Source organism: Odontesthes bonariensis, chromosome 7, assembly GCF_027942865.1.
Source record: "Odontesthes bonariensis isolate fOdoBon6 chromosome 7, fOdoBon6.hap1, whole genome shotgun sequence".
Taxonomy (NCBI): domain Eukaryota; kingdom Metazoa; phylum Chordata; class Actinopteri; order Atheriniformes; family Atherinopsidae; genus Odontesthes; species Odontesthes bonariensis.
Window position 1 is genome coordinate 23,436,066 of NC_134512.1, and position 18,973 is coordinate 23,455,038.

The following is an 18,973-nucleotide window of genomic DNA, read 5'->3' on the forward strand; positions in this document are numbered from 1 at the left end:
AAATTTGAATGAAGGCCATTGGCTTGTATTGTGCAACATGTCTTGTATAGAGGAAGTAAAACTTAAAAAAAATAGTTATGCCTTATCAGCAGTGCTTCCATCATGTTGTCTTTGTCACCAAACCAGGTCTTTGTTACTGTTTCTACAAGAAAGAATGACTGGTAGCTTGCCAAGATTCTGAAAGATATGATACAAAAACTAAATAACAAAACACAGGATAGTTCGCTAGTTTTATTGGATCTCATCCTGAAGAAAAAGGTTACAATGAATACGGACATTTCATGTGGATATTTACATAATACGAAAGGTCGGTAGTCTCAGGTGATCTCCGGTGATAAAGGTGCAGTTTTTCTGTCACTGTGCTTGTTACTGTCAATATCACAGCAACAGGTGGCTCAGAAGTGGTGTCAACCTACATAGTGACTAAGTAATATGTTTACAGTCTGGTTGCACATTAACAATGAGGAGAAGAACTCAGATGAGGCTTCTTTGAGACTTTGCATGTAGATCTAATCATAGCACTGGAGCATACTCAGGGTGTGATGACAGGAACATGAAGAAGTGCAGAAGGGGTTTTTTCGTTTGATGCAGTGAGTGATGAATCAGGAACTTGCTTTTTTTTTCCTGTTTAGAAGAATAAACATTAGACGGGTAATTGTTGTCACCTATGTGTAAAATTGTTAACTCATTCGGCCCCATGAAAATGCAATGCCCTCAGCCTAATGCAAAATTGTAAATATGAGGGGGGAAAAAATAACATTAATACTTTTTGAAAGTCTCAGCTGCAGATCTCCCAAACTGAAGTGAAGTGCAGCAAAATTACATTAATTTCAGTCACGTTAACACCAGACAATCTCTTTATTCTGAAATGCTATGTTTGGAGAGCTCTGTAAAATGGTGTTGGTTGTGTTTTGCAACTAATTCAGCCAGATACAGTACAAGGGACTCCAGGGAGGAATTAAACTTTGCTACATACTGTAGAGAAAACATCTGTTAAATATGGCTGACACAGAGAAATGAATTAGCAGGAATCTTACATGAAATCTTGATAGTTATTTACCTTGCATTGGCTGCTCCTTCTGCCTCAGAAACAGTGATGAGATCTCCCGCTTATAGTCCTGCATCTAATGACGCGGACGTTTCTGTGGCTGCAGGAGTGTTCACATTATCACTGCGACAGAAACAATGAAATCAACTTCAGTAGATCTGAATGTAATCAGTTTTTGAAACATTTGTGTTATTTGCAGATAACTTAGGGTTATAAATTCCGTGATGATGTGCTTCCTTCCCAGTTCAAAAAGACTGGTGAGTCATGGCAGTGAATACGTTAAAGATCCACTTACTTACAGAAAATCAGATCAGAGAGGATGGGACACCAGTACCTGAACTTGTAGTCTGAAGGGAGACTCACACCTAATCTGTAGTCTCTCCTGCTTCTGGAGATTTGCTTTAGAAGGTCCCTGTCAGAGCAGTTGTCACCACTGAATATGTAGCCCATAAACAGCAGCTTCCCTCGAATGTACATCTATCGCATTAGCAAAAAAAATGACTTCACACAAGGAAAATGGAACATCTATTTCCTCTGTGAACATTTTTTTTTATTTTTATCTTGAATTCTGTTGAGTTGATGATATCTTTCTACAACAAAGTGGCATTAGTCATTAAGTTGTTTTTAGATTTAGATTTCACAACAGTGACTGTGTTTGTGGGTGTACGTGTGTGTGTGTGTGTGTGTGTGTGTGTGTGTGTGTGTGTGTGTGTGTGTGTGTGTGTGTGTGTGTGTGTGTGTGTGTGTGCAGCATACTGTCCATCGTATTGGTTGCTTATCAATTGCTGCTTTTACCACTTATACCCGCTGAGGTATTTAAATAGCAATAATATGTATACTATGCCCCAGTGAGCCCAGTCATTTTACTTTGTGAACTGAAGGATGGATTTTAATCCTACAACGGAAATCAGTTGGGCAGACATCATGACTTATTGAATCTCTCTATTTGGATGAAGAGGTGCCAAGGTGTCAGCCTGTTTTACGATCAGTATAAATGTGTGGGCCTCTTGGAAAGCATGGCACATTACAACAGTAGCACCACAACAGTTCCTTATTTGACTTCAGACAAGCACTGCTACTGCCACCCAGTGGGAGTCAGGAGGACATGCACTGTGCACAGAATGCAGCCAAGTCTGCAGTGGGTTTACTGACCAGGACCATCCCAGGAGCAGCATTGTGCCGCTGCTGCAGCAGGATGTTCTCCAGTTCACGGCCGAGTTTCCCTGCTGACATCTCGTACCCCACCAGGCGAAATGAGTCCACCTGACACTGGATAAACAAAAATAACCCGTTACTGAGTTTTCAGTCTGCTGCTGATTGTTATATGTCAGCTTGCCATCCTCAATTTTCCAGCCAATGCAACGCTGTGTTGTGATCCTTGCAAAAAGTGCAACAGCATCAATAAAATTCCTGCTGACTGAATGTTGATGACAAGGATGCACAACTGCGTGATGGTACACATGCGCTTGGCCATTTTAGAGACTTGACTAGGTATGCATATGAATAGATATGCATGCATCACATCCAGCACTCAAATTAAGTAACAGAAATTTGGTTCTGTGTTTTGTTATTTAAGACAAAGACATCATTCACACCTGAGTACAGGGCATCGTTCTGCGCTTGTTCCTCTTTCTGTAAAGATCATCCAGTGTGTTCTGGCTGTGCACTGTGTGTGTATTAACAGGCTGGCGTGGTAGAGTCACAGACACCACAAGGATCTGTTGACTATGTGGAGGCTGGCCCATAATGAGGGCATCATACTCCAGGTCTGTCACCACTGGCATTAGTGTTGTGCTGCAGCAGCACCTCCTCTGCTGCCCCTCCCCCTGCAGGGCAGCTCTCAGCAGAGCAGGGCACACTGTGAGTGGGATGGAGGAGGCGAATGGTGCTGCATTTGCCAGACTGTAGGTGGCGGCGGACAACTCAGACTCAGGACGGCTTGGGAGGATCACTGACCTGGGTGATGGACAAGCTCTCACTGTAAACATGACTAAAAAGTGCGCAAAAAGTCTTATTTCATTTTTCCTTTCACCATAACTGTATAACTTAGTATGCTTGTGCATGTCAGTGATACGAGTAGCTCTTACTCTGGTGTGAAGTTGCCATGGATTTGAAGGGGTCCTACCCGTGTAACAGGAAGTTGCATCTTAGCTCGTCGTTTAGGAGTCCTGGCAACAAAGATGTTAAAACTGTGAAATGTTCCTTTAGTGTTCCTTACATAATGCAGTATACTGAGCATCTGATCCAAACAGAGCAGAGTTGAAGCACCTGAAATTGATCAAGAAATAGCATGTTTCTCTCACTATTTGATATAGACTGTTATTACCCTGAACCTAACCATTTTGTTTGTTATTGTAATGGCGTAAAAAGGACAGGTATAAAGCCTCAAATGCATAGAAGTAACACACAAAATGTGGGCGAGAGGATGTGCCTGTTATAAGCAAGGGAAGTAAGAGGTGAGAGGAAGTAATAAGCTAGAACATTTCAGCCTGCTAAACACAGGGCTGAACCATTCTGAGGTCCATATATGTTTGAACAGTGATAATCTTTCTGCTATTTTAGCTATTTATCAAAACATTACATAATGGATTTGTGCTAAAAGTGGAGAATTTCCGCTTTAAATCGAGCACATTCGAAAACTCTCTTTAGGGGCTCAAGATTTAACGGACAGTTGACTCAAAAGATGTCATCCATGAGTGAGAAAACAGGAACATTGGGAGCTGTCTAAGCAACATTTAAGAATCAACAATAAACAGCTTCTTAACACACTTTCAACTATGGAAGTGGATCTGTGAAATAAAAAAATCTCAATTTCAAAAGCTTGATTCTTTAACCCTACTCCCATGCTTTTTAAACTTCATATCATGAAGGTTGTGATGCAGTGTGTTGTTGCTGATAAGTCCTAACATAGCCCTGCTGACATCACAAGACGTGAGGGACGTGACTTCCATTATAAGCGAATTGTCTTTGATTTGTTCTAATGAGTGAAACTCCCCACAGGTGAGGCATCCTGGTCCTACTCTATATGTCAGTGAGCACCTCGGCTGCTGGACAGGACAGTTCAGAGGTGTTTCCACCGGTGCTGACAGGTGCCTGTGAACCTCCTGAAACTCATCCCTCCTGCTCTGCTCTGGCCGGGCCTGTTTAGCATCTGTGCATGCAGGTGGGTTCAGAGAGGGCAGAGCAGCTGACTGCACCTCTCTTCTCGGCCTGGTTCTCACTGGGCCTTCTGGCATCCGCTCCGTGTCAGGACACTTGATACCTGAAGGAGAGGAAGAGGTCACTCAGAAATGCACAGAGATACTAATTGACACAAGTGACCGTGAACAAGATCCTCATGGAACTATTCAATAATGTTGAGTTTGCAAAAAGAGGTTATACTGGGACTTTTTAGCTTCAGTGAACTACTCCACACAACTTCACACAGTCCAACTGGCTCTGTTTTATTTGTGCTGTATTTGCTCTTTACATCACATCCAACAGTTTTATCTGTAAATGTGCTGTGCTTGTAAGTACCGACTGCAACACGATAGTAGTCCAACCACTCTTCCACGGTGTTTCGTACTCTCTGCTGAAGCCTTTTGAGCTCCCTGCCAGCATTCTCTCGTCTTCTCCACAGAGCCGTTGGCTCCTCAAGCCCCTCCGCCTCTCTGAGCATCTGGACAAACCCCTGGGAGTAAACAAACGCCTGCCTTTTATCATTATGCACACGGTGGATAAGTTTACATAAACCTCAAGGCTTTTAGCAAGCTGTTAAAAAAAAGGACTTATTTTAGGCGTCTAAAGAAGCTTTACATGCTCAGGGGAAATCAAAGGTACTAATGCAGCAGTGATTATCAGTTTGCACATAAACGGTGATTTAAGTGAACCTCTCATTCTTTTGATATTTACATACTTTCATTCCATCAAATTATTTCATGCCTCCCTCCACATGGGCATTAACAAATGGTCTTACAAAATGTCTTACAGGTGTTATCGTTGGGACCCTTGCAGAACATTTTGTCTTTTTCCGGAGCTGGAGGTGTTGACCAGCATCAGAGATAAACGTTCCCTCTGTCTGCAAACAAGTGTGCATCAGGGAAATCCCTCCCAAATCCTTTTCTTTCCTTTTTTATTTAATTAACGATCATTATGATCTCACCAATTGCTTTGGCTGGTCCGTGAGAGACACAGAAGAAAGTGGAAGTTGAACAGTTTCGTTGTCACATCTGAAGTTGAGCACGCCAGACATCCCACTGAAGAGCCTCACAGAGATCAGATCTGACAACTTTGGGAGACAAAATGCACATTTACTGGCCTCTTTAAAAAGAAAAAACAGAGGCGTCAGCTGTAGTGAATAAATCCTTCTTCTGTGCATGACATTGCCCAACAGCCATGATGAAAGGTGAATCACTTTGTCCTGGCAGAGACAGCCAGTGTCAGTATTTCAGCAGGCCATGCATCATCGCAACATCCTCTTCTCTGTTTTCCCTAAATGGGACAAATCCCATATGCAAAAACAGTCCATACATTTGGTATTTGGACATTTAAACATTTTTTTAGCACATTCAATTTGAATCACCTTTTAGCTTGATTTGAATGCATTAGGACCGTATGGGACATTTACTGTAGCCTTTTACCACTTACAGCCTGAACTGCGGTAAAGACTAAATGGAAAAGTGGTATTTGAGGTGGTTGACAGAGAAACCTTAGTTGTACTCATGGTGTCAGAAAAGAAGTTTTCTTTGTCAGTAATCAAGAGAATAAACTCCCTATTGAAATCATGGAATGTATGGAGAAGACTCACAGTCAAATGCTAACACCATCTGTCAAAAATGATTCTGGTAGAGCTTGAACTTGTCTGGAAGTGAAAATGGCTACATGGAACATGTTTTTTGTGTGTGTGTGTGGGTGGATGTAGTTGCAGGTTTTTTATGGCACAAAGAAATTTGTTAAATTAAAGGCTGCAATAGTCTAAAACATTTTTGTCAGAGAATTGTGCCAGCACTATTTACCTGTATAACAATCTTATCCCGCAGTGTGCAATCTGTCTGCCAGTGCCAGTTCCATTCCTTAGCTATGTTTCCATAATCATCATATAGGAATCCACCATCCTGGTCCCACATTGCTGTGATGGCAGAGCTACATGAACAGATAGGAAATAAATGAATATCACACGGCATCAGAGTTGTCAAACATTTATAGTATTGAAGCATTTATTAATACAGATAGAATGATAAAGGCTTCAGCATTTTGAGTAACATCTTTTTATGTTTTCATGGTAAGAACGTAAACAAGCCCGAGCTGGGGGACTCTCCTGAAGAGTAAAGAGTGTCAGGTGTAGAATCAGCAAGAGTACTTTGTTTCCAAAGATATCCACACATAGCAGCTCTGAACTCACCTAAGAGGGTGAGAGACTGCCCCGTGCCCAAACGCAGTGATAGTCGCGAGGGTGACAGGATGCACACCGTCACTGAACACACTGGTGTAGAAGCCTCCGCAGGGAAGACCTGAGTGACTCTGGCATGCTGCCACACAGCCAGACGGGTAACTGAGAGGGCACAGTCAAGGCTCAAAAGGTCAGCTGCGGTGACACATTTTACACGAGCTTTACGCTGCATTCGCTTCATGGATAACCGCTTGAATTAAAACAAATTTGACTGGACATGATGAGAGAAGGATACTATATGAACGAGGAGCCGTCATTGATCCTGTAGTGAAGTTTCTGCTGGACTGGATCCTGCAGCTTTACCTCTGGTATCTGTGGCATACCGTTAACCAAAGGAGCAGGCTCGATCTTTCTTCTGCTGTTTTTAATTGTAGTCTTTACATCGCCATAGTGACGAAGCACAATGGCTTTAATCAGATCCTTCTCAGATGTTTGCAGCTTTCTATATGAGGATAAAGTCATTACTAAAGTTAATCTGTCTAGCTCCTGCAATAAAGTTAGCAATGAAATGTTGCATTAATCACTAGAATAGCTTTCAGGTCATTTCAATCAAAACCACAAATGTCTATCTGCCTATTATGAAAATTTGGCATTTTTGCACCCAATCCACCCGATAGGTGTTGAGAGTTCCGTCTGAAATGAAACAACCTTCCTTGGAGGAATCTATCAGGTGTAAAATTTGGAAATACGACCTCTCATTTGACACATAATTGTTACAACTGTAGAAGCAGAGGTTAACAACACACTCAGGATTTCTTGCTGCCTGCAGTCGCTCCACCACCCACTGGCACACACTGATCCGTTGAGGCTCATCGTAGGAGGGCTGCTTTGGCTGAATGATCCAACCTGGACACAAATCACATCCAGCTGAGGCAGCAGAAGCTCAGCCGTGAGCGAGTCATTAACACAATGCAGTAGCTGCAGGTCATACCTGGATCTGTGCAGCTGCTGCCTGAGACGGAAAGGCTGGCTGTTGTGGAGCTGTGAGCTGCTGGGAGAGAAATTCATTCTGTCACCTAATGTATTATATGGGATTTTTTATTAGATTTGCATGAATGATAATGAGTAAGTCATTGAACTTAACAGTGTAACTCAATAGCCCTGTTATCCATTTACAGAGTTGTGCCTCTGTTGTGGTCCACTACCATATCCGACCTGGTAAACCAATACTCTCCCTTCTCACTTCCACTACTTCACTACCCTGGAGAATTTATATCCTTACAACAGCATTTTCTAGTAGAGCACACTTTATAAATGGCTTATGTGGTAATTAATGGTTTTCTATTTAAAGACTAGTGAAACATGGCAATGTAATTCTAGCATACAGCTTATGAAAATGTCTTCTTTTGGCATTACTTTCTTTGTCTTTATTGTATTTGCATTTATAACTTGATGGATTGTTGTACTAAAAGACTTCTTATAAATCACTTGGTAGCATTTATTATTGTGTACAATTCATAAAAGGAAAAACTCCTACCTCATGCTCAATGACTTATACAATTTCTAATTATATGTGGTTTTGTCTTTTTTTCAAGAAACGAAAGAGTAAAACCATCTACTTAAGGTGTTGAACTGAATAATTAAAAGAAAGTCTTTCTTCATAAACTAACAAAGGAACCGTTAATCATCCATAGTTAATTAACCATTTTTTAAGTCAAGAAACAAAGAAAAAAGAAAACAGCCAATTAAAAAGTCAATTAAAATTAGGTTAATAGAAATATTAAATGCTCATTCTAAGTCAAATCAGTCAATATTCATATTTGCTGTATTATTTTACCTAAAAATAAGTTCAGACCATACCCTCCCTGAATACTCTACCTACCTTCTTGCTGGTCATTTTTTGAGTGTGCAAATTATTCACGGAAAGTGACATGAAGATGTCAGTCGTTATATCGCTTTAGTTCAGATAGTTCAGATACAAACTGTTATGTTATTATGTTATCAAAGTCACACAATGATACAAATAACTGAGGAAATGTGTCGGGCAAAATGACTGTTTTTGTCAATGAAGTCTGGCTTTGAGGAGAGCATAAGAAAAGGGTGCTGGAGGACAAGGCCCACTTCAAAAGGAGCTGAAATGATGTGTGGGTGAGAAGTTTGTTCCTGCAGGTTTATGTACATTTGCAGGGGTAGTATGTGAAACAACTGGTCACAGAAGTTTAAAAGGCCATGGATACAATCGCTTTTTGGCTCCAACTCTGTATTGCAGAGGTTTGACAGAAATTTTAATATACCATTGTCCTTTTAAATTTAATTTCAGTTGTTTTGTCACTCATTTGGTAGGGAAATGTAGACTTTCGATAATTTTGTGTCTGCGTGGCGATGTTGCATCCTACTTTGTCTCTTTCTGCAACTCTGTGCACATTGTGCACCAAGCACTTTCTCTCTTATTGGTAATTTTGATTAAAAAATTATACATTTTAATTTGGTTTAAATCTATTTTGATTTTCAATTTGGTCAAGCTAATTTTGACTGTTTTTCTTTTCTTTTGTGATAATTTTGAGCATTGTGCCTCATTTGGGTTGGTTTGCAACTCTTTGGTTTTCCTATGTCATTGCATCTATATGTTTCTATTTTGTCTCTTTGTGGTCATACTGCATTAGGTCCCTTAATGTATGCATATTTTTACATAATTTGGTAATCCTTTCCTGGGTCAAGACCAAGTGCCCCCTGACTGTGCCCATTATAGGCCTGTTCACCTACACCAACACAATTCGACTTCACCAAAGTTGGGAACTGGCAAAATAGCAATATTTCAGAATGAATCCATTTTACAATCACGCACCTCTAACGGATCGCAATATTGACAAACCATGAGAAACCCTATTTAAATCAAACTGAACTTTTCATGTTAGCCTACGTTCGTTTATTTTTTGCAATAAAAAAAGTCTTCCAAAGAGTTATGATTTTACCTCTATCATAGCTTTGTTTCCGCTCTCTCACATGTGGATTTGACTTGAGTCGGGATTTCCTCTCAAAACAACCAACATTTCCCAGAACACACTGATCCCTTTCTCCCGTTTTCTTCTTGGCACTGGCAGACTCTTGGGAGGCAGTTCGCTCCAGCTTCAGCCTTGAAAGTGCTTTGAAAGTCCGTCTTTTTTCCGTCTCTGTGGGACCTTTCAAGTGCAATGACGCCCCTGAAATCAGATCGTGCCAGGAGTAATTCAGAATATTAACAATCCCGCGAGGAAGACGGTCCTTTTCTGACCACTTATGTCGTGAAAGCAGATGGGCCAAGTCGCCCAGTAACTGAGGGGCTGCTCGCTTGTAGGCGTCCATTGCACCGCGGTCCTGAAACGCATCAGATGATGATGTATCTGGTTTATCATCGTCAAATGGTTCACCTGAGAGATTCTGTTTCTTGAACTCGTGGCTTTCGCATTTTTGTTCCTCCTCTCGATCACTGAGAATATGAGAAATTGCATCACACACGTGACAGACGGAAACACATAAGGAAGGCATGTTAATTATTACCTTTGTGCAGTGGTTTCAAACTGCGCCCCCCAAGTGGCCCCATTAAAATGTGAAATGTAGCTTCTTGTCCCCTTAATTCGATGTCGTTTTGGCTACAGAGAGACAATGGAATTTAGTTTAGTAGCCTAATCTGTGTTTGTGTTAGTCTGTGTTCAAAACTATAGTCCGGAAAGTGAGTGTGTAGCCCACCTGGTCAAAGAAGTACAAGGGCCCCCCACTGAGTTCTGTCCGCGCACCAGCAGAAGCCATTGTCTCCTGAAAAAAAGTTCACGGTTCAGTTACACTCACAAAACACACTGCGGTAAACAAATGGAAACACAACAAAAACGTGCACCTTTCACTCCTGTAAACCTGCCTTTAGCCTACCATCGTGCTCTGCTTGTTGCTAGGATACACACTTCTATGCCCGTCTCCAAATACTCGCGTTACGCACCAGTAATTATCATCGATTAGGATCATCAAATTGAAAGGCTATCAGTCACAGTGCAAACAACAAAACTCTACGCACAATAACAGATAGGGTGTCGAGAGTTTGCCAATGTGGGCTCCAGGAAGAAGTGACAGTGTTTCCGACAGAGGGGGGCTGCAGCAGCCAGGTGTCCAGGTAACATGAGACCCGGCGCCTGCATGAGCAGAGAAAGTGATGAGTCCAACGTGCACTGCAACTTTTAAAGGCTACACATCAGGGCAAGATGGTCCAAGTATTTCAGCCTCCACAAAAAACACTGGACTTGTGTATCTTATTACAGTTTGACCCAAACTGTTACGTCTCCTAAAAAAGAAAAAATGATCTGATTATAAATCTGAGTTTTTGCTCCTTGGAGAGGTGGAGGACCTTCTTCCTCTATTCGGGACGAGCTGTTGCGAGAGAGATTGTCTTAGAGCTCATTATTGGCTCAGCTGCCTCCAGCACATTTTTCAGCTTTGACCACTGGAGGCTCCCAGCAGCTTATGCGTCACTTCATCTCTCAGTCTCCGATCATGGCGGAGCTACAGCCACAGGGTGAAGTGGAGCCTCAACTTCTTAATGGGGACGACTTGAACGAGGAAAGGGAAGATGTAGACGCTTCCGAATCAGTAAAGAGAAAGAGAAGAAAGAAGAAGAGGAATAAGACCGCCGCGGCAGGTGAGAGGCATCACTTTGTGTTTCGAGAATCCTGGAGAAAATAGCGCAAAATTGCCCCGTTTATTCCCACTCCACGTAGTGCTCGAGCGTCAGAAATGTGGGACACGAGACTTTTCAACCTGTCAGAGGTTATTCCAGTGTGTGCATCTGTCCGAACTCTGAGCGGCTCCTGCTGGAGCTGCGGGCGCTCATCTGGAAACGGGACGTTGCCGTGTAGTTTGACGTCTAAACTGATGGAAAACTGTCATTTCATAAAAAAAATAAAAATAAAATGGATGGAATTAATTTGAGCTTTACTCTAGATTAAATATGTTCTGTCTTGTAAACCTCTCTAAGCTGCGTGTAATTATGCAATAGGATATCAACAGTTTTAGTGCAGTAAGATTACTACTACCCTTTCAAAAAACATGTTGACAATTGCTTTATGATGCGGAAATACAAAATCCCTGAAGGGCTGAGTTGTTGAGCATGTCAAGCATGGTCCACACAGCACTGTATTTGATGAGCTAAATGTCATAATGCTGCAAGGTATAAATGCCCTTGAGGATATTGACTCTCAAGGTATTGAAAGAAATTATTCACTGGCCCTGCCAAGTTCAGAACACAGTGGAGGCACTTTCTTACGATGACTTTGAAGCACAAATAATCATCTCCCTCTGTGTGTGTGTTTGTGTGTGTGTGTGTTACAAACATGTTCACCTGCACATGCATGCACAACAGTGTGTGACTTTGCAGCAGGGACAAACGAGGGTGAGGGGGACGGAGCAGAAGCCGAAGGTGTTGGTGATGTGACAAAACAGCTGGAGCAGCAAACACTTGGAGAGAAAGAGAGGGCTGAGGATGCAGACGAAGGTATCAATCCCACCTTCACCCTCATCGTCACAGTCTTCACCTGCAGCGCTGATAGTGCTGGGACTTAAAGTATACCGAAAAGAAAGTGCACAGTGAAATTCAGCGGGTCATATCTGCAGTGTGATATTTGATTTTTCAGCGGGGCCCTGGGAATTGTGCCCAAGCCCCTGTCGATATTTCTCACTTTACAAACTGCATTGGAACTAATGATGCTTTCAACAGATGGGGACGAGGGAGAGAACTCAGCTGGTAAAAAGAAGAGGAAGAAGAAGAAGAAGAAAGGATGTAAGCTGTTTTCTCATCGTGCAGCAAAATTCATCTATGAAGTCTGTTTGATTGTATGATTTTTTTACGTGAATCTGCATGCTGAGTTGGACTTGGTTAATTCATGTAACTAGAGTTACACAAAGCAGAAGTAACATTGGCGCTTCGGGATGAAATTGCAGTTCGTGCAGACAGGCAACTTTAGTGACAGCAAATTCAACATTCACTACTGATGTAGTCATGTAAGGGCTTTAGTACTACCTCATGGCAATCAAGCAATAGAATTGTTTTGCATCCTCTTTGTTAGTTTTAACCTGCAAGTCAGGAAATAAGGTGTCCACTCAATAAGTTGAAATATCATTATCATGAACACAACACGGATAACTGTTTTCTCTTTTCTACTGCTTTCCTCTGCTTCTCCTTTTCTCTATCTGGGCCACAGTGAAGGGACAGACTGACCCTCCCTCAGTCCCTATTTGTGAGCTTTATCCCAATGGAGACTTTCCAAAGGGAGAGGAGTGCGAATATCCCCCATCAAAAGACGGGTGTGTGACCTCCACACTCAAACAGAAGTCTTCTTCTCTGCCTAGTTTTTATTTAGGTTCCTCAACTTTGCACAAGCACACTGGGCATAAAAGACTACAATGAGGTTTAAGTTCCTGTTGAAGCATGCAGAAAATTCATTCAGTCAGACTGAGTCTCTTATGGCTGGTATTTATATCATGAGATAACAATGAGTCCCTCATCTTTGTGGTGTGCCTATCTGCCTATAAACCCCTAAGGCGCAGTGCAGCATGGCGGAGCACCAGTGAGGAGAAGCGTGCACTGGACATGGCTAACGAGGAGATGTGGAGTGATTTCAGGCAGGCAGCCGAGGCCCACCGGCAAGTTCGCTCCTATGTCCGGAGCTGGATCAAACCGGGGATGACCATGATTGACATCTGGTGAGAAGCACTGTGTTTGAGGCTTAAGTCCTGGTGATTCATACTTATACTATTTTCAGGATTATTTATTGTTTTGTAAACTTTTTTTTTTGTTGTTAAAATGGTCAAGGAGAGGCTATATTGTGTTTTCAGCCTCCTCTGTGTGTTTAATCTGCTCTTACAGCAGTATAATTCTTCTCATAATCCGTTGTGCTGCTTGCTTTTTTGTGGCAGTGAAAGGCTGGAGGACTGCTCAAGGAAGCTCATTAAAGAAAATGGACTGAGGGCAGGCTTGGCCTTCCCCACTGGCTGCTCCATCAACCACTGTGCTGCCCACTACACCCCAAACGCTGGAGACCCGACTGTGCTGCGCTACGACGACGTCTGCAAAATTGACTTTGGAACACACATCAACGGTGAGCGCCAACTAATAACTTTTAAAGAGCCTTTGGAGTCTTGCTGTCCCGCTTCACATTAGGCATTTTTTATGACACAGAAAAGTAATAATTGCATGATAATTTACTGCCTGGAATAAACCGTTCTTGAGTTGATTAACTTTCTCATTTTGGTAGATTATTCCATGTTGAATATTTTATCCAAATGATCACATTGCAATAACCAAACCTTTTGGCCTTTCAGGTCGAATAATAGACTGTGCCTTCACCGTCACCTTTAATCCAAAGTATGACAGGCTGCTGGAGGCTGTGAGAGATGCAACCGACACTGGCATCAGGGTAACAAAGTTTTGGGGGTCTTTTTTCTGGGAGAGGAGCATTTTCAGTCCAGTCTACGTGCCACAGGAATGCATTTTTTGATTGCCAACACTGACCTTTGAATCGTACAAGCTTAAAAAAAGGGACTCAAGGGATGAACCAGTGTTGTGTCTACACATAAAAGACAACTTTGCAAAGAACCAATTTTTAATTGTATCTTTAGTCATTGTTACTAACAGCCTGTCAAAAAGACATAATTTGTTTGTTAGTTCTTTCTACATCTAAGAAAAATGCCAAAGATAAAGACAGTGTTAAAGGCATACAATTATTTGTCTGTTTAAACAACAAGACAACACACAAAAAGGTGTCAACCCCCCCCCCCCAAAAAAAAAAAAACTATGTACAGCAGATGAACAGTGCCAGAAAAAAAAACTAGGAAAAAATCCACCAAAGACCTGACACAGGACCTGAGAGATGTGTCTGACCCTTCGATTTACTCATCAACTATTATCTGAAGCCTCTGTTGGACCTCAGCGCTGCGTTTGATACTGTAGATCACAGAATCCTGTTGCACAGGCTGGAAAACTGGGTTGGACTTTCTGGAGCGGTCCTTAACTGGTTCAGGTCCTACTTATAAGGCCGGAGTTATTTTGTTACTATTGGCAGCTATGAATCTGAGCGAGTGGCCATGACTTGTGGAGTCCCCCAGGGGTCAATTCTTGGACCTCTTCTGTTTAACTTGTATATGCTCCCTTTGGGTCAGATATTGCAGAATTTTAACATCAATTATCACAGTTATGCAGACGATACACAACTTTATGTGTCTCTGTCACCGGACGACTGCAGCCCAGCAGACGTACTGTGTCAGTGTCTGGAGGAAGTAAACACCTGGATGAAAGAGAATTTTCTACAATTAAATGAAGACAAAACTGAGATCATTCTGTTTGGTAGCAAAGAGAAGAGGGTCAGCGTTGGTAAATATCTTGAGACTCGGGACCTTATAATCACTGACCAAGTTGGTAACCTCGGAGTGTTGATAGACTCAGATCTGACTTTCAGCCGCCACATCAAAGCTGTCACCAAGGCAGCTTTTTACCATCTCAGAAACATCAACAGAATTAAAGGTTTCCTCTCCCAAAAAGACCAGGAGAAACTCATCCATGCATTCATCTCCAGTAGACTCGATTACTGTAACGCTCTTTTAACTGGACTTACCAAAAAGAGCATTAAACATCTGCAGCTCATCCAGAACGCTGCTGCTAGAGTTTTAACCCGGACTAAGAGATCTGAACACATCACACCAGTGTTAAAATCTTTACACTGGCTTCCAGTCAGTCACAGAATAGATTTTAAAAGCCTGCTGATGGTTTACAAATCCCAGAATGGTTTAGGCCCAAAATACATCTGTGATATGTTCAGAGAATATAAACCCAGCAGAGCACTTAGATCCAAGGACTCAGGTCAGCTGGTCCAGTTCAGAGTCCAAACTAAACATGGAGAAGCAGCATTTAGCTGTTATGCTGCAAATAAGTGGAACAAACTGCCACTGGAGATTAAACTTTCACCAAATGTAGACATTTTTAAATCCAGGTTAAAAACATTTCTTTTCTCATGTGTCTATGCATGAAATATCTTTTAACTTATCTAGACTGTTGCCTAATTTTAAATTCATTTAAATGATTTTACTTGTTTCTCTTTATATTCTTTTATGTATTTGTAATGCTTCTTGCACTCCCTGCTGCAATGCTTTTATTTTATGTAAAGCACTTTGAACTGTTTGTACATGAAATGTGCTATACAAATAAATTTGATTTGATTTGATTTGAAGCCTCACCAGAAATGGCCCCTATGGGAGGATGGCTGTCATAAAGCCATTCTTAAGGAGGGGAAACGTAGAAAAAGCTGAGGTATCCCAAATGCCACAAGAACTGGACTCAAAATCAAAGGCTAGAACTGTTTTATGATCACACCTCCTGTGTAATACTCCAGTGATTAGTGCTCTTGAGAATGTAGCTCAGTGAGGTTCAAAGGGTTGAACAAAAACACGGTAGTGAAATATGACTTGATTCAACACAAAATTGCACTGTAAGCAGACAGCGAGAGGGACACAGGTACATGTTCCCTGCAATTTTTCCGGGGGCTGTATTGGGCACTGCTCCTTTTGAAAGTCCCAAAACTAACATTATATTCACGAAAAAAGGGACTAACCGTGTTAACTATGTTAAAAGGCCTCTACGTTTCAAATAGATATATATTTTGATATTCAGATTGCTTTCAGGTGTATAGTCAAAATCAGATTAAACATTAAACCCACCTACATGTGGGTTATTTATAGGTCAAAGTAAACTTTAGAACAATTTCATCACATGTCACTATACTATATATGTTTTTGTAATGACTGTCCACTTTATTAAGCTCCCACATTAAAATATTAATACCTCGAGGCACAGTTTGCGACTGATGTGATCATAAAGCAAGAGTGTGATAATATAACCTCTTGCTTCAGGCACATGAATGTTTCACAGCAGCAAAGGTAAGAGCAGATTTGTGCGCGAGTACATGAATGTGAAAATTGCAAATTTTTTGTGCTACCTAGATTGTCTGTGTGTGAGGAAAGTTGGGTTAATTACTGACTGTAAACTCTGCCCCAGTTTGCTGGAATTGATGTGCGCCTGTGCGATGTTGGCGAGACCATTCAGGAGGTCATGGAGTCCTATGAAGTGGAGATAGATGGGAAAACATATCAAGGTAAAATGAGGCCACTTCACCTTTTATTCATGCCCAGCCTCTGCAATGCCTCAACCTCTTTGTGCTGTTCTCTTTGCAGTGAAGCCAGTCAGGAATCTCAATGGCCACTCGATTGGACAGTACAGGATACACTCAGGGAAGACGGTCCCTATTGTGAAAGGCGGAGAGGCCACCAGGATGGAGGTTTGTCCTCAAATCAGTTTGAAATACTATCTTATCTTAGGCAAATGCGGATGTGACAAGATTGTGGAGCACAAAAAAACACTGCATTCTCTTTTCACTGGAACGTTTGAAATCAACCCTACTTTTCTGTTTGACCTTGGGTATAAATAAACCTTTTTAATTCTTAAGTGTAATTGGAAGAACTTTTGGCTGGTTGGGTTACGACGAGGTGTGGAGAAGTGTTTCAATTCCCTGCTCTAACGGCTTCTTAGTCACGCTCATCAGCATTTTAATTGCACCTTTAATGGAATTACCAGCCGCATCGAGTAGCAACATGTGTTAAAACCCCGGCCCCTGGCATAAGCACCGAATTGTGTGCAACCTGAATTCACAAAGAGAACATATCTTACAATTCCTGAGACTACACTAAGATCCCTCCCACCCGCACAGCTGCAGCATATGGCTGTATTTGGACAGAAGTGAACAATTTAATTGGCAAGTTGCTGTGTCAAGCCTTTTACCTGATGGTTGCGGGAGAGTGGGGGATAGGGGGGATGCTGATGTGGCAGTTTTGCAAATTGTAGTTTTAGCAGAAGTGTGTTGGTGTAACCGGGCCATTACCCTCTTTGTGATCAGAGTGCACGACTGGAGTGGCAGCTGGGCGTGTCACGGGGCTGTTAGCACTTTGACTGATTATTGGTGCGGTGAGAGAGGGTTTCACACTGTTATCAGCTAATACCACAGGGACTCCGACAACAGCCACGTGCTGATAGAGACACAAAATGACAGTGAAACCCAGCCAATCAGCTCCAGATACGATGTTGCTGTCCTTAATTGGCCGGGCATGAATACATCAGCTTTCCTCCCCATCCCTCCCCCCACCAACTCCATGCTGCTCCTGCACTGTCTTTGCCCTTGACTGTACCCACTCAGTCCGGACAAACTAAAAGCCTTCATGGAAATTCTTCATTTTATGTCAGCACACTGATAATTGATTGTCTTTTTTGTCGCCTCTCAGGAAGGTGAAGCTTACGCCATTGAGACATTTGGCAGCACTGGAAGAGGTGCAGTCCACGATGACATGGAGTGCTCACATTACATGAAGAACTTCAATGTTGGACACGTGCCAATAAGGTTTAGCTTTTCATCTAATCTTTAATGTAAATGACCTACTCTGAATATAATCCAAAGGTTGATCCGTCATCATTTTTCTTCCACTGTAGAGAAACCTTAATTTTGCCACAGTTGCTTCACTTTGTGTCCTCACTCTGTTACTGTGCTCCAGACTTCCAAGGGCTAAACATCTGCTGAATGTGATCAATGAGAACTTTGGTACTTTGGCATTCTGCCGCCGCTGGCTGGACCGCCTGGGTGAGAGCAAGTACCTGATGGCACTGAAGAACCTGTGTGACCTCGGCATCATTGACCCATACCCACCTCTCTGCGACATCAAGGGCAGCTACACCGCCCAGTACGAGCACACCATCCTACTCAGGCCCACCTGCAAGGAAGTCGTGAGCCGAGGAGACGATTATTGAGCATGCACCAAAAAAATTGGGGCGAATCAGGAGGAGCATGACAGCTCAGTGACAACAAACCTCTTCAGACTGACAGCAATTATGCAATATTTCTCTGACCGAAATTTCCACTGCTTGAATACCTTTTAGTAAAACATATGACTTGTGTCGAGGCTTACTAGTATTATTATTGGTTTTTTTTCTCTGATGGGACAAGCCAGTAGGTAAAAGACATATCTTGTAGCATTGTTAGTTTAGTTATACTTTAATGTGCTGCTTTTAGAAAATATTCAAGACATTTATGCAAAAAAAAAGTATTAACTGATGAATGAATTAACTGAATAATGCAAAAAAAAAAAAAAAAGGTTAAGGTGAGCACCTCTCCTAGACATGCTATGCTTTATTGTCTTGTTAAGACTTGGTGAGGAAAAAATAACTGCTATGAAATATTTATATTTCTATATTTTGTTGCTTTATTTTAATTTAAAGGCAGTTTTGTAAAAAAAATAAATTGTTATAAATCTTGACTTGGGTGCTTTGTTTATATTTATAAACCAAGGTGTGTGAATCCCATCAGAGTTTTCAGCACAAACACGGTCAAAAACATCACATTCCAAGTCCTAGAATGGGTAAAAGTTATATTAGTCATTAAATTACTGATGAAAAACGATCTGGTTTAACATACCTGTGAGTTGCGAAAGTACCTGAAACTCTA

General features: G+C 41.8%; 2 protein-coding genes across 3 annotated transcripts; one reads left to right on the plus strand and one right to left on the minus strand.

Annotated features, from left to right (window-relative positions):
* Positions 1-2,143: 2,143 nt before the first annotated feature.
* On the minus strand, positions 2,144-6,896 carry LOC142384884 (uncharacterized protein C3orf20-like). The gene is made up of 10 exons (XM_075471190.1): positions 6,712-6,896; positions 6,429-6,578; positions 6,043-6,169; positions 5,190-5,315; positions 5,016-5,105; positions 4,565-4,718; positions 4,088-4,310; positions 3,136-3,216; positions 2,644-3,004; positions 2,144-2,317 (listed from the first exon to the last, which is right to left on the minus strand). Exons 1-10 carry the CDS (start codon positions 6,795-6,797, stop codon positions 2,144-2,146), a joined length of 1,572 nt encoding a protein of 523 aa, XP_075327305.1. The 5' UTR covers positions 6,798-6,896.
* A 4,008-nt stretch (positions 6,897-10,904) lies between these two features.
* On the plus strand, positions 10,905-18,791 carry LOC142384163 (methionine aminopeptidase 2-like). 2 transcript variants are annotated; one of them, XM_075470180.1, is made up of 11 exons: positions 10,905-11,079; positions 11,800-11,931; positions 12,154-12,216; positions 12,638-12,740; positions 12,984-13,139; positions 13,353-13,534; positions 13,758-13,852; positions 16,483-16,579; positions 16,659-16,762; positions 17,760-17,875; positions 18,027-18,791. In XM_075470180.1, the coding sequence occupies exons 1-11, from the start codon at positions 10,905-10,907 to the stop codon at positions 18,277-18,279; spliced, it is 1,476 nt and encodes a 491-aa protein (XP_075326295.1). In that variant the 3' UTR covers positions 18,280-18,791. The 2 variants fall into 2 exon arrangements, with proteins under 2 accessions (XP_075326295.1, XP_075326294.1); XM_075470179.1 differs by having other exon boundaries at positions 12,978-13,139; positions 18,027-18,790.
* The last annotated feature ends 182 nt before the right edge of the window (positions 18,792-18,973 follow it).

Excerpts from the sequence above, each read along its gene's own strand:
- LOC142384884 (XM_075471190.1), bottom strand. The coding sequence starts at position 6,797 with ATGCCACAGATACCAGAGGTAAAGCTGCAGGATCCAGTCCAGCAGAAA. Across the intron at positions 6,170-6,428 it reads GCAGTCTCTCACCCTCTTAG|CTCTGCCATCACAGCAATGT; the intron begins GTGAGTTCAGAG and ends CTGTTCATGTAG. Across the intron at positions 3,217-4,087 it reads TGTCCTGTCCAGCAGCCGAG|GACTCCTAAACGACGAGCTA; the intron begins GTGCTCACTGAC and ends CTTTGTTGCCAG.
- LOC142384163 (XM_075470179.1), top strand. The coding sequence starts at position 10,905 with ATGCGTCACTTCATCTCTCAGTCTCCGATCATGGCGGAGCTACAGCCA. Across the intron at positions 11,932-12,153 it reads GGCTGAGGATGCAGACGAAG|ATGGGGACGAGGGAGAGAAC; the intron begins GTATCAATCCCA and ends TGCTTTCAACAG. Across the intron at positions 13,140-13,352 it reads ATGACCATGATTGACATCTG|TGAAAGGCTGGAGGACTGCT; the intron begins GTGAGAAGCACT and ends TTTTTGTGGCAG.